The 12,609-nt window shown below is 43.6% G+C and overlaps 1 protein-coding gene across 4 annotated transcripts in view; it reads left to right on the plus strand.

Moving 5' to 3' along the window:
- The first annotated feature begins 399 nt into the window (after nucleotides 1–399).
- The window catches only part of BCL2 (BCL2 apoptosis regulator), a 181,784-nt gene continuing 169,574 nt past the window's right edge, over nucleotides 400–12,609 (plus strand). For 3 of the 4 annotated variants that reach the window (XM_021099593.2, XM_085018465.1, XM_085018467.1), the window contains exon 1: nucleotides 400–2,066. In XM_021099593.2, the coding sequence (XP_020955252.1) occupies nucleotides 1,485–2,066 (582 nt within the window). In that variant the 5' untranslated portion in view covers nucleotides 400–1,484. The remainder of the gene's footprint in view (nucleotides 2,067–12,609) is intronic. The other variant, XM_085018460.1, reaches the window with a different exon arrangement.

Consider the following 12,609-nt stretch of genomic DNA (forward strand, 5'->3'; position numbering starts at 1 on the left):
AAGTAAGAGGCCAGCCCCCCCGGCCCCGCGCCCGCCCCCTTCCTCCCTGCGCTGGCCCCCGCCCGCCGGGCTCCCGCCCGCCAAGCTCGGTTTCCCCGCCGAGCCGCCGCCGCTGCCGCCGCCGCCGCCGCCGCCGCCGCTGCCAGCGAAGGTGCCGGGAGCCGAGCCCTCCCCGCCGGCGCGGCCGTCATCGCCCTGAGCGGGAGCGCGGGGGAGGCGGGCGCAGCCAGCTCTGCCGCGCAGGAGCAGGAGGAGGAGAAAGGGTGCGCAGCCCGGAGGCGGGGTGCGCCGGTGGGGTGCAGCGGAAGAGGGGGTCCAGGGGGGAGAACTTCGTAGCAGTCATCCTTTTTAGGAAAAGAGGGAAAAAATAAAACCCTCCCCCACCACCTCCTTCTCCCCACCCCTCGCCGCACCACACACAGCGCGGGCTTCTCGCGCTCGGCACCGGCGGGCCGGGTGCGTCCAGCCTTCATTTATCAAGCAGCTTTTCGGAAAATGCATTTGCCGTTCGGAGTTTAATCAGAAGAGGATTCCTGTCCCCGTCCCCGGCTCGTCCACCGGCCCCCGGTCCCTGTCTCTCTCCCGTGGAGGCGTGAAGCGGCCCCGCGGATAGAAATCCATGTCCGTGCCCGCGCGTGTGTGTGCGTGTGTAAATTGCCGAGAGGGGAAAAATCACAGGACTTCTGCAAATCCCGGACTGAAAATTGTAATTCATCTGCCGCCGCCGCTGCCTTTCTTTTCTCGTGCTCTTGAGATCTCTGGTTGGGATTCCTACGGATTGACATTTCTGTAAAGGAGAAGTCTGGGAATCAAACTGGAAATTCTCCTAATTTTTACACCTCCTCCCCCAGCTCCTGATTCATTTGGAAGTTTCAAAGCAGCTATAACTGGAGAGTTCTGAAGATTGATGGAATCTTTGCCTTATGCATTTGTTTTGTTTTCACAAAAAGGAAACTTGACAGAGGATCATGCTGTCCTTAAAAAATACAAGTAAGTTCTTTGCACAGAAAATTGGCTTAATGTAACTTTCAATGGAAACATTTGAGATTTTAACTTTTAAGTGCATTCGAGTAAGTTTAATTTCCAGGCAGTTTAATACATTCTTTTCAGCTGTGTAACTTGTAGTGTGTTAAGCCCTGCTTTCACCCAGTGTATAAAGGGAAATGCACCTGATTTTGACTGATTAGTTTTTTTAACCTTTCAGCATCACGGGGGAAGTAGACTGATATTAACAATAATTAATAATGTGCCTCATGAACTAAAGATCCGAAAGGAATTTAAATAAAAATTTCCTGCATCTCATGCCAAGAGGGAAACACCAGAATCAAGTGTTCCGCGTGACTGAAGACACCCCCTCAACCAAGAATGCAAAGCACATCCAATAAAATAGCTGGATTATAACTATTCTCTCTTTCGGGGCCGTGGGGTGGGAAGCGGGGGCGAGAGGTGCTGTTGGTACCCGGCTGCTTTTCCTCTGGGAAAGGATGGCGCACGCTGGGAGAACAGGGTATGATAACCGGGAAATAGTGATGAAGTACATCCACTATAAGCTGTCGCAGAGGGGCTACGAGTGGGATGCCGGAGACGCGGGCGCCGCGTCCCCGGGGGCCGCTCCCGCACCGGGCATCTTCTCCTCCCAGCCCGGGCGAACCCCCGCTCCCGCCAGGACCTCGCCGCCGCCGACCCCGACCGCCCCCGCCGCCACCGCCGCCGCCGCCGCCGCCGCGGGGCCTGTACTCAGCCCGGTGCCACCTGTGGTCCACCTGACCCTGCGCCAGGCCGGCGATGACTTCTCTCGTCGCTACCGCCGCGACTTTGCCGAGATGTCCAGCCAGCTGCACCTGACTCCCTTCACCGCGAGGGGACGCTTTGCCACGGTGGTGGAGGAGCTCTTCAGGGATGGGGTGAACTGGGGGAGGATTGTGGCCTTCTTTGAGTTCGGTGGGGTCATGTGTGTGGAGAGCGTCAACCGGGAGATGTCGCCCCTGGTGGACAACATCGCCCTGTGGATGACTGAGTACCTGAACCGGCACCTGCACACCTGGATCCAGGATAACGGAGGCTGGGTAGGTGCATGTGTGGTTGAATGTGAGTCTGGGCTGCGCGTTAAGGGTCTGAGATGCAGTGGTTGGAGTGTGGGTGGGCTGCTCGACCAAGGGCGGGCGGATGAGCCAGTGCTATAAAATCAGGTTTGTGGCTTCCCTCCCCATTTCCCCTGTTCAGAGCTCTCTCCCTGCCAACCGTACTGTGATCATTCCTTCCCGCCAAAACTGTTTGCCTTGCTTGCCAACCGTTGAGTTTCAAAGATCCAGGCTTTGCTATTCAGTAGGCTCTTGGGATAATGGTATCCCTTCAGTGTTTTTCAAACTGGGAGTCCAAGGATCCCCAGCATTACTGTACCTGGCCTGAGTAGCTCCTTGAAATCAGAGACAGGGCCAACTCATAAACTGACCTCAGGCTGGGCCCTGGGAATCTGCATCAGAAATAAGCCCCTCTGGGGGTTTCTTCTTTGTACTAAGATGTGAGAACCACCCAATTAGAAGAACAGACTCCCCCAGAAGACCAAGGTCATGCCTTCTCCTCACTTGGTAACATCTACCCAAAGAGGAAAACCAATGGAGCCTATTTCCCTGAAAATCTTGGATGTTTGTGAAAAGGTAAATTGTAAGTTGACTTTCCAAAAGTCCGGCCATTCCAAGCTGCAATGTGAGCCACATTCCCAGTGGGCATGACCCATTGTCTTGAAGAACACTCATCTATGGGTGTTTATTTCATCAGTGGCAGAATTTGCATTCGCTGCACGCTTTGTGTTCTATTTCTATAACTTGTGTATGATTTTGAGGTTTACTGGAATTTTACTGTCTTACTTTTCACCAACTAGAATTCACATCATTTTGGGTCTTCTCTGCTGGATAAACGTGAATCTACAGTATCTATATAAAGCATAGAAGAATTGATTCTTAGCTATGGATTCCTGTGCTCTGACTTTAGTTGAAGTGATTAATGCCTGTATCTTTGAAGAACATGTGTGAGCATATTTTTTTTTTTCTGGTATTGTGCTAGGTAGAGCCTTCATTATGTCACCATAAATTTCTTTTTGGGTGTATGATTCTTTGGGGGTGGGGTACAGGTCCTAAGACTGAAGAAGTGTAATTGAAGTCTATACTTTATATATCTAAAATTATTAATTTATGAAAAACCAAGAAAAGGAATAATTTTTGTCTGAAGTTTTTGCAGACTTTTTGTTTTAATCTAAACAATTGTCTTTGAAAAAGGATGCAGTTCAGTGAGAATTGCATCCTTTATTAGGAGGATTATAGGGAGAATTACTAATGCTATTATTTTATGGAAACTAACAGGAGCAAAAAGCCTAGCAGTTACTATAAGTGGATTGGATTTCAAGATGCACATTACATATTTTACTACAGTTTACAAAGTGTGCTAATATTAAGGGGCCAAAAAGAGAAAAGGCCAAGAAAAGTAGATGACTGACATGAACATCTGATCCTACTTGACCAAAGTTGACAAAATATTGATGCCACTGTTCAGTGTTTAAAAGTAAACATCCCCATTTCATCTCTAAAATTTAAATGCTTTTTGTGAGTTGTTTGTTTTTTGAGATCCCATACTACCAGATCTTTAGTAATTCTGGAAGAATGCAGTAAACGGTGAAAAGAATATTTTTGTAAAATGTTTGGTTAAGTAGGTGGTTTTATTTTTAACCACCATAACCAAAGAGGTAGGGACTTCCAGACGCCAAAGGGATCATTTTAAGACCAAAGTAAAGCTAATTTAACAGTTTTATTCTTTCATATTTTTTGTGAAAAAATGTTAAACCATTTTTCTTCCTAGCTGAAAGAAGTCCAAGGTGGTAACTGTCACATGTTAAGTAATTTAATCAAAAGATGGGAAGCAGAGACCTATGTTTATGATAGAAATTAAGATATAATCTTGATCTTCATTGTTGAGCTGTGGTATATTAACATCTCGTACAGTTGAATTTTCTTTTTGAGTGAAGACTCACTTTTTCCTCCTTTCAAAATAGAGTTTTCTTAGTAGAGCCTGTCTTTGTGGTCAACAGGTATCTGAGGTTGATAAATGTAGAGGCTACATTTTATGATGCCAAACCACATGACATACCATAGAACATGATAAACTTTTTTTTTTTGACAAAACCTCTTATAGTAAGAATAAATCATATAGAAGTACAAATAGCTGATGTTGAAATATGTAGTTTTCAGAACAACACATAGATGGATGACTAGGTAGGAAAACAAAGGACTTTGGCCAAAAAGTATATATACATGTATATATATCAGGAAGTACAATCATAAATGGATACTTTGGAATAAAAGTAACAGCATTTGGGAGTCTGATTTACTTATCCTTTCAGAGGTGCATTATTAATCTAAATTTTTATTTTAAGCATTTGGCATATAGACAAAATTTCCTCCAGATTTATACCAATCAGCTATGTTTCATCTTACAGTACAGAGGACTCAATAAGGATGGTGAAGCTTCAGAAGAGAGCTAGCACATTCTTTTGTCATGGGACGATGACTCTGACTCAGTGGATCAGCTCATCTACTGAATCTGTACTAATGGGGGCTTTAGACTTGAAGTCATATTTTTTCTTTGCTGCTGAAGAATAGTTTGCATTCCACGTTCCATAACTTGGAGAAAGCAGGGCCTTGGACTGATAGGGGTCTGAAAGATGGTCCCAGAAGCCTACAAATTAAGTAAAGACTAAAGACAAAATTGGATGTAGAGTGGAGTGGGGCTTTATTCCTCAGTCTGAAGAAGGCATCCAGAGGGAGACAGGACAGCAGAGCATCGAGATGGCAGCAGCATTAGGAGATGTCTAAGATCCTACTCTTCCAAGTGTGGTTCACAGACCAGCAGCCTAGACATCACTTGGGAACTTCTTAGAGATGCAGGGTCTCAGGTCCTACCCCAGAGCTTCTGAGTCAGAATCTGTGGTTTCCACATCTACAGGTGTGTGTATACACATAAAAGTGAGAAATGCTGGCCACCATCACCAACCATTGAATCCTGTGCATGTCTTTTAGGAAAAATGACAATCTGGGATAGATCCTGTAAGTGTCCCTTTCCAGTGGCCTCACGGGTCCATAGCATTACATAGAATACTGCGTATTTCCTAGGTGTCCACAAGAGTGTTCTGACCCTTGAAAGAAATAGACTGGAATGAAAGAGAGATAGGAAAGAAATGATTATATGCCCTGTCCCCTCAAGAATGTTTTTCATGGTAGCTTTGCAATCTGTATTGGCCTTACTGACCCCATTAAAGGAAGACAGCTTTTCTGTTCCAGTTAAAAGACAGGAACTTTTACTCTTTCTATAGCTCCATTAGGTATTTGATTCTCTTGTAACACAGTTCAAATTCTATAGAAGAGTTTAGAACTTCTTCATGACCAAGGGGCTCTTGCAAGTGGTGGGTTGAGATTTGGGTGAGATGATGGTGCCTGAATATTGATAGCATCCTCCAAACTGAGAAATGTGACCAACATTTTTGCTTCATGTCTTAGAAGAGAGATGTCTGATGATTGCAAGAATGAGATGCCTTAAATAGGCAGTTGGCTTCATTCTGTTGATGAGATGGTGCTGTGACTTTTTGTGTGTGTTTATCTTTTGGTCTTTGTGGTTTAGGAAGACAGGAACTTACTTCTCCACATCCAGTAGAGGTTAGCTTCCTTTTTATTAGTTGGTCAGCAAGCAGTTTCTCGTTTCTGTGTGTTGTCTACATCCACCCAAAAGTGTGATTAACTGGAAGGTAATACCATTCTTGGGCCAGTGTGCATCATTTTTCTAGTGGCTGAGTATCAGCTGCTTATGGCCAATTATGGCCGCAAAATGACAGGATTAAAAATAGCTTGAAGATGATCCAGTCTTCGATAATATATTTAATGATGAACTTTCCTTGGGAAAGTGCATCTTTCTGCCTGCTAAGAATCACATGGCCCCTTTCAATAATTTATTTTGTGGAAAATACACGTTATTGCTTTTGCAGTCATGTGCTGTTGAGTGATTACATTTGGGGACTTTTGTAAAATGTTATAGTTCACTCAGTTCTCTTTTCTGTTTTAGGGCATTTGTTCTATTTAGTATCGGTCGAAAACATGTCTTTCTTCTGCGCATCCTGTTACTTGTAGCTGTGCTTTCTAGTGAGAACTGATTGATCTTTTTAGTAATCCTTGATTGACCTGGAACATTTCAGATTGTTCAAATGTCATTAGGCCACACAGTGCACCAGGTAACAGAAAGCCACAGATTTTTTTTTTTTTTTTTAAGCCAAATCTCTTTGAGTTTCTCTTTATCTCTACTCCCAGTCCTAGTCAGCTTTTTGGAGGAATGATAAACCCACTCGTGAAGCAGGCATGTGGGTGCTATGTGTATTAATAGCAGTGTCTCCCACTCAGAGCACCCCCACACCCACTTCCGAGGGCACCCATTGTGTCTTCACAAGAGTTTAGCAAAGCGATATTTCAGCAGAAGTGTATTTGTGCTAGAAAAACAACACTGTCTTTGTAGTATGCAAGTAAAAAGGCTTTTTTTTCCCCCCTCAGAGATATATTGTATTTGAGGTTCAAAGGTTCTGTTAAACCTTTTTAAAGTAATCTAATATCACCTTATTCAGGTATAGCGGTAACCTTGCGAGCTGGTCACCCTTTCCCCCAGCTATACACAGGAGACCACTCAGAGAACTGACTCCGCTACGAAGCTTCTTTTTCATTCCTCTTGGTTTGATTCAAACCAAATCAGTGCTTGACCTCACAACAGGATTAACGATGAAAGTCAGCCAAGGACTGAGACAGTAATTCAACCAATGTGATTGCAAGTCTTCTGTGTGCCCAGCCCTGGGTTAGATTGGGGGTCAGGGAGAAACGCTCCCCCCCTCTCCAGCCCTGGATACTCTCATAGGCTGATGCTAGAGATGTCCACGTGAACTCAGAGTTGCCACGCAACCTGGTAAGCATGATTTTAAACTCTCAGATTTAGAGGGAGAAAGAAAAAGAAAAAATAAAATAAAATAAAAAACTTAAGTATGTGCTATTTTGCATAAACTTCCATCTTTGTCTGAAAAAGTTATTTCTAACCATATGGCTCTTCATGTGTGTATTAGGCCTGATTTAACTAGGAGGAGAAATAGTTTTTTAAAAAGACTGTGTTACACGGACATACACTTAAGAGAACCGAAAGGCAGGGGGAGTTCCCTTGTTAAATATTTACCCTTTGGGCACTCCTTATACATATTACGAAGACTTAATAAACACTAATCTGCAGTTTTTCAAGTATTTCATTAATTGTTTCAATAGAAGACAATCAAGGCTCTGATTAGGATGAGTAGAATAGATTGCTTTGAAGAAATATCTTTCTTAAATCCTTCTGGTATGCAGAAAAATACGAGTTGATCTGAACCAGAACAGAGGAGAGAGGAAAAAACAAAGCTTTTGTTTTGGTTTGGTTTTAGGTTCTAGTAGTGTTCTGTTTATTAAGAGGCTTCTCTTCCAAAATGCAACTCATAGAAATTCCCGGCTCACTGGGACATGTGTGTTCCCGAAGTGCAGGTGTTTACTGTCTAACTTCTTTTATTCGTCGGCCCCTTCTTTAACTGGAGGTTGTAAAACTTTTGAAATCACAACATAGCTGTTTTCATTTTTTAAAGTATTTTTTTGTAGATCGCCACTTGTTCTGATCTGTGCTCACCTCTCTAGTGCCAGCATGATTTCTCTGCTCTTTATTTGCCAGACAAAAGAGAAACCCAGCTGTCTTTCAGTGAGCATGATGCTGGAATGATTGTTTCTATCTCTCCAAAGCCATGTAGAATTTCTCATCAGGACCACTCCCACCCCCGACCAGGGTCCCCCACCTGCCCATCACCCCAGCACAGGGAGACCTCCAAGGGGGAGCTCCTTGATACTCACCAACATGGGTAAGGTAGGACTGTGTCTACGCAAGAGCGTTGTGTCTAGGTAACCAGCAAGAGGGAGCAGAGAAGGGGTGGGTCATAGCTAGAATATTATGACCCCTGCTCCAGTCTTACTACAGGCAGCCGGGCAAGGAAAAATTCTGTCGTTAGATCTGATGCTTTCCTTCCAGAGCTCATAAATTCCAGCCCTATGCAGGGGATAAGATAGAATCTGCTAGAAGAATTTGTACTAGCTCTGGTCTCTGCAGTGTTAGAGGCGAGTGAGGGTTATGCTCTAGCCTAAGATAAAGTTTGACTAACTAAACTTAACTAAAATCACTTATACTAAAAACTGCTTTCCCAGATGCCCTCTTAAACACGGTAGAAAGGGAATGTCCCTGACCTGCTGGGGTGGCCCTTTGTAGCAGTGCACCAAGAGCTCCTTGGGTGATTTTCTTACGTGATTGGCTAGATTCTACGAGAAAGTTCGCTGGTATTTCCATTCTGCTCCTTGTTTTGCCTTCAGACTTTCAGGGATGGAGCCATATTCCATTTTTAGTTAATAATGAACTCTCTGGGGCTTCAACATAATGAGTCAGAGGCTTATGCCGGACTCCACTCTCCTCTTTACTTCGTCTCCTGAAAGCAACCCAAGGACCCACAGTGTCAAGTGAAGCTTACATTTTCCGAAGGAGATTTCACCATTGAGACCAATACTTCTTTCTTGTGATGGTTCGAATTACTACATTTTTTTCTGTTTTTAACTGTCTTGTCTTAAGCTGCAAAAGAATATGGGGAGTTTATGACTTGGGGAATGCTTGGAAGACCAAACAAAGCATCAGTGTTGCAGGGTCTCTCTTCTTGATTTTATCCGACTCTTCCTCACCAGCACTAAAGGTTTCTTCTGCTTTTACAGAACGATGAATGTCATATTCATGTATTGCCTTTGAAACTGAATTGCAGCCAGATATTCCACCCAGCTGCATTAGAATTTTCAAAGCGAAAATACTTAGTCCTCTTAATTCAATGCCTTCTGACAATTAGGGTAGGAAAAAATTAATTACAAATTATATCACCATCTTTAGATATTGATTTTTTTATCTCTTGGGGAAAAAAAGCAAGTCCATAAAGGATGCCAGGTGGCACCTCTAAGTCTAAATTTTTAGGACTACGTCCTAGCCATTCTCTTTATGAATTCCTGCTGGCATTTCTCTCTCTCTCTCTCTCCCTTTCTCTTTCTCTCTCTCTTTCTCTCTAACACTTAAAACTTTCAAAGGCAGTTTTGAGCTATTTTTAACAAAATTTTAAGTATAGTGAGGCAGAGCCTCTTACTAAATATTAAAGTGACTGTATAAAAAGAAAACAATGGGAAGAGGTCTTAAGGAAGACGAGCAATTGTTCGCTAATCTTAACTCCGAGTTCCTAGCAACCAGGGCAGTGGTGGGAGAATAAAGATCTTGTTATTTTGTAGCACATGCACACTACCCTTTTCCATTGAAAAAACATTTATTGGGGGTCTACCATGTGCAGAGTTCTATGCCAGGTGTTTCATCTGTGGAAGAAAACCTCTGCCTCTAAGGAATTAGCCAACCAGTAGTGAGACTGAGATGTGTAAATTGCTGTGATCCTTGACACACTTTAGTGGGCGGAACCATCTGGTCCAGCTGGAAGAAGGGGATCTGGATGAGTTTTGGTGGGAGATATGGAGAGAGGGCATTTCAGGTAGCTGGATGGGCCTGGAGGAGTCAGAGCAGGCAGGAATATGTGAGGCGTCCCTGGGGACTTGGAAAGAGTCTGACGAGATTGGGGCATGGAGATTTCTTGTGAGAAAAGACTGGATCGTAAGTTGAGAGGTCTGTGTTGAATTTGGTCGATGTTAATAGGTTCTTGAAAGGGTTCTGAGACAAGGTGGGGTATGTAGGCTGGTGGAAGATTGACAGTGGCTGAGGTTGGATAGTGGGAGACCAAGGAAGAGGTTTGGACCAGGGCAGGGGGAGTGGGGATGTGGACCCCAAGGACTGACAACAGATTGAACATGGGAAATGAGGGAGGGAAAGAAGCAAAGAATGCAAATTCCAAACCCAGGATAAGAAAAATGACCGTTTTGTGGGGTAAATGTGATGAAATTCATTTTGGACATTTTCATCTTGAGCTTCCCATAGGGTATCCATCGGAAATGCCCAGGAGCAGTTGGTCTTCAGGATCTAGACCTGGAGAGAGACATTGGGGCTGGAATACACCCTGCTTTTCCCCCAAACCCTGTCAACTCCCCCCTTTTCTTCTTTTGTTTCCAAAAATGGTCCTAGCTGCTGCTGCTGATTCTGCCTTCTTTTATTAACCACTCTTTCTACACCACCTTTCCCCCAAAGTCCTCTGTAGAGGTCTATGGATTGAATTAAGGTGATTAACTTGAAGTTTTACTGTTCAAAGCTTGGCTCCCCACTACCAGTTTGCCTACTTAAAGATAACTCAACTGGAGTTAGATTACTGTTGTTTCAACATCCTAGTAGTGTTCTCCGTTTGCAGATTCTTAGACAGTCCAGGAGTTCTCCTGCACTGGTACTTGCTGACTTAATAGCAGTTCTCCTAGTATATTGAACCCGCACCTAGCATAGTAGATAGTAGGTGCACACAATGATTGTTGATTGAATAAATGAATTAATAAAAGTGATAGGATAGAGGCCCTTTGGACATCAAACTCATCCTCTCCACTCATTATATAGAGTATATATGTTCCACTCTCTAATGTTCCACTGTAGGGACATATGTGTTCCCACTGACCCATCCTATGGATTCTGTTAATATTCAGTAGAAGTGGACAAAGAAAACTACCTCAATGTTTTGATTTCATCCTTTATCATTGAATTGAAAAAGTAAGTCATTCATACCTGAAAAGAAATCTTCTAGATTTTGCTTGATCTTAAACATTCAACTTTAATGAAAGTCCTCACTGCTAATATGAGAGATTAGCACATCTCTGATCACATTGTATCTGTTTGTACAAAGGATACACGCACACAGTCAGACATATATGTGCATACTTGCTCTCATTTCTCGGGTTTTGTGTCTCCAGCCCTGTTCAGACAGTCAGAGCCTTGTCATCTAAACTTCTTCATTACCTCATCCTGAAAGAAAGCAGGGCTTGTCCATGGTTCTCACAGTGGGGGACAGAGTGGCTTTTCCTCTGTTATTAGTATTGTAACTCAAATATAAAAGAACTATAGCATACAAGTCACAAGGATAAATGGTCCCCTAGTTCTCCTCCCCTAAAAACAAGTAGCCAATTGGAGATGGGGGTCAGTATAACTCGGTATGTCCAGAGCAGAGGGATGCTGGGATTTTATTTCTCCAGACACTGGCCAATGGGAAGATTACTAGGAGTGGTATGGAGCAAACCACTGGGCTGACAGGTTTGGGCTCCATCCTCTGTTCTGGTTGAAGCAAGCATCACAGCCTTTCTGTGGTTTTTAAGAACTGGTGGAATTTGCATTTTGAGAATCCTTATTCCTTGGCATGAAGCAAACTCAAAAGCATCGTTGCTCATCATTTGTCATCTGTTTGAAAAAGATTATGTGATTTGTGCACTTGTCATGAAGCTTGACCATACTTCTGGGGCTTACAGATGTGAGTCCCTGTGAAAGAAACCACAAGCAAATTCTCTTTTCTCCCCTATCTTTACTTCTTCCCTCTCGTTTCTTCAATGGCCATCTGTGCATTATGTTACCACTGCCAGACCCTCTTCAAGTGGCTTATCTATGAGTGAATTCAGAAACTTCAAATTATAAAGGACACCCAGATAATTGGCCCGTTCTCCAGAGTATCTGTCCCCTGTGCTGCTGCCAGATTCCTTCTTAATGAATACATCCAGTGACAGTGGGATTCTTGATCCTCCGGATCCGTGAGAAAATGAGCTTCCCTGCTTTGTAACAGCTTGCAGCTCTGGGGGAAAAAAAATGACAGCCATTGCACAAGTTTCCTTTGAATGTAGTTTTCTTTCCCATAAATGATACTTTGAGACTATACTTAAGGGGTTATTAGTTTTCTATTTCATGCTTGGCCTGTGTGTGATAATAACACAAGCTGTCACTGCAAATCAGCAGCTAAACACGCTCTGTCTGGTTAATGCGAGCATTTCATATTTGGCTCAATTAAAAATTAACTGATGAAAGTACATGTCAAATGGAATTTGAAAATACCTTTTGTAGGGAAGATTGAAAGGGCATGGCCAATGAGTAAATTAGTGGTTTTCAAATGTGAGGATTTGGGGGACATTTAATACGAGTTGGGACACTTGACTCTTCTCTCAAATCTCTCTACCTGTTTGAAAAGGATGTTCCCATCCATATCATGAAGGGCTCGATTGCATCTGTGTGTTTACTGGAAAATAATTGTTGTGTGTGTGTGTGTGTTTGCATGCGTGCTTGCTGGATCATACAGTTAAAGCAGATAGAACAGGGGATGGGGGACTCCTCTATCTCACACTTTGTTTTTTTCCATTGGCAGCATGCTATGGGCCAATGTGGGGAGGTAGGAGCTAGCTTAGAGTCTGCAGGCTGGAGATCATGAAACAGCAGCTGCAGGAGAGCCTGGGGGAAGCTGGGAGCAAAGAAACGCAACCACAGTAGGGGCATTTACTGGAGTTGGGGAAGTCTTCCCAGGAAAGGGAGCTGAAGCCTGGAAGC

This window comes from Sus scrofa, chromosome 1 (genome assembly GCF_054392235.1).
Source record: "Sus scrofa isolate SSC_HxYL_T2T_F1_AM1 chromosome 1, Sscrofa_HxYL_maternal_Yorkshire_Landrace_v2.0, whole genome shotgun sequence".
Taxonomy (NCBI): Eukaryota; Metazoa; Chordata; class Mammalia; order Artiodactyla; family Suidae; genus Sus; species Sus scrofa.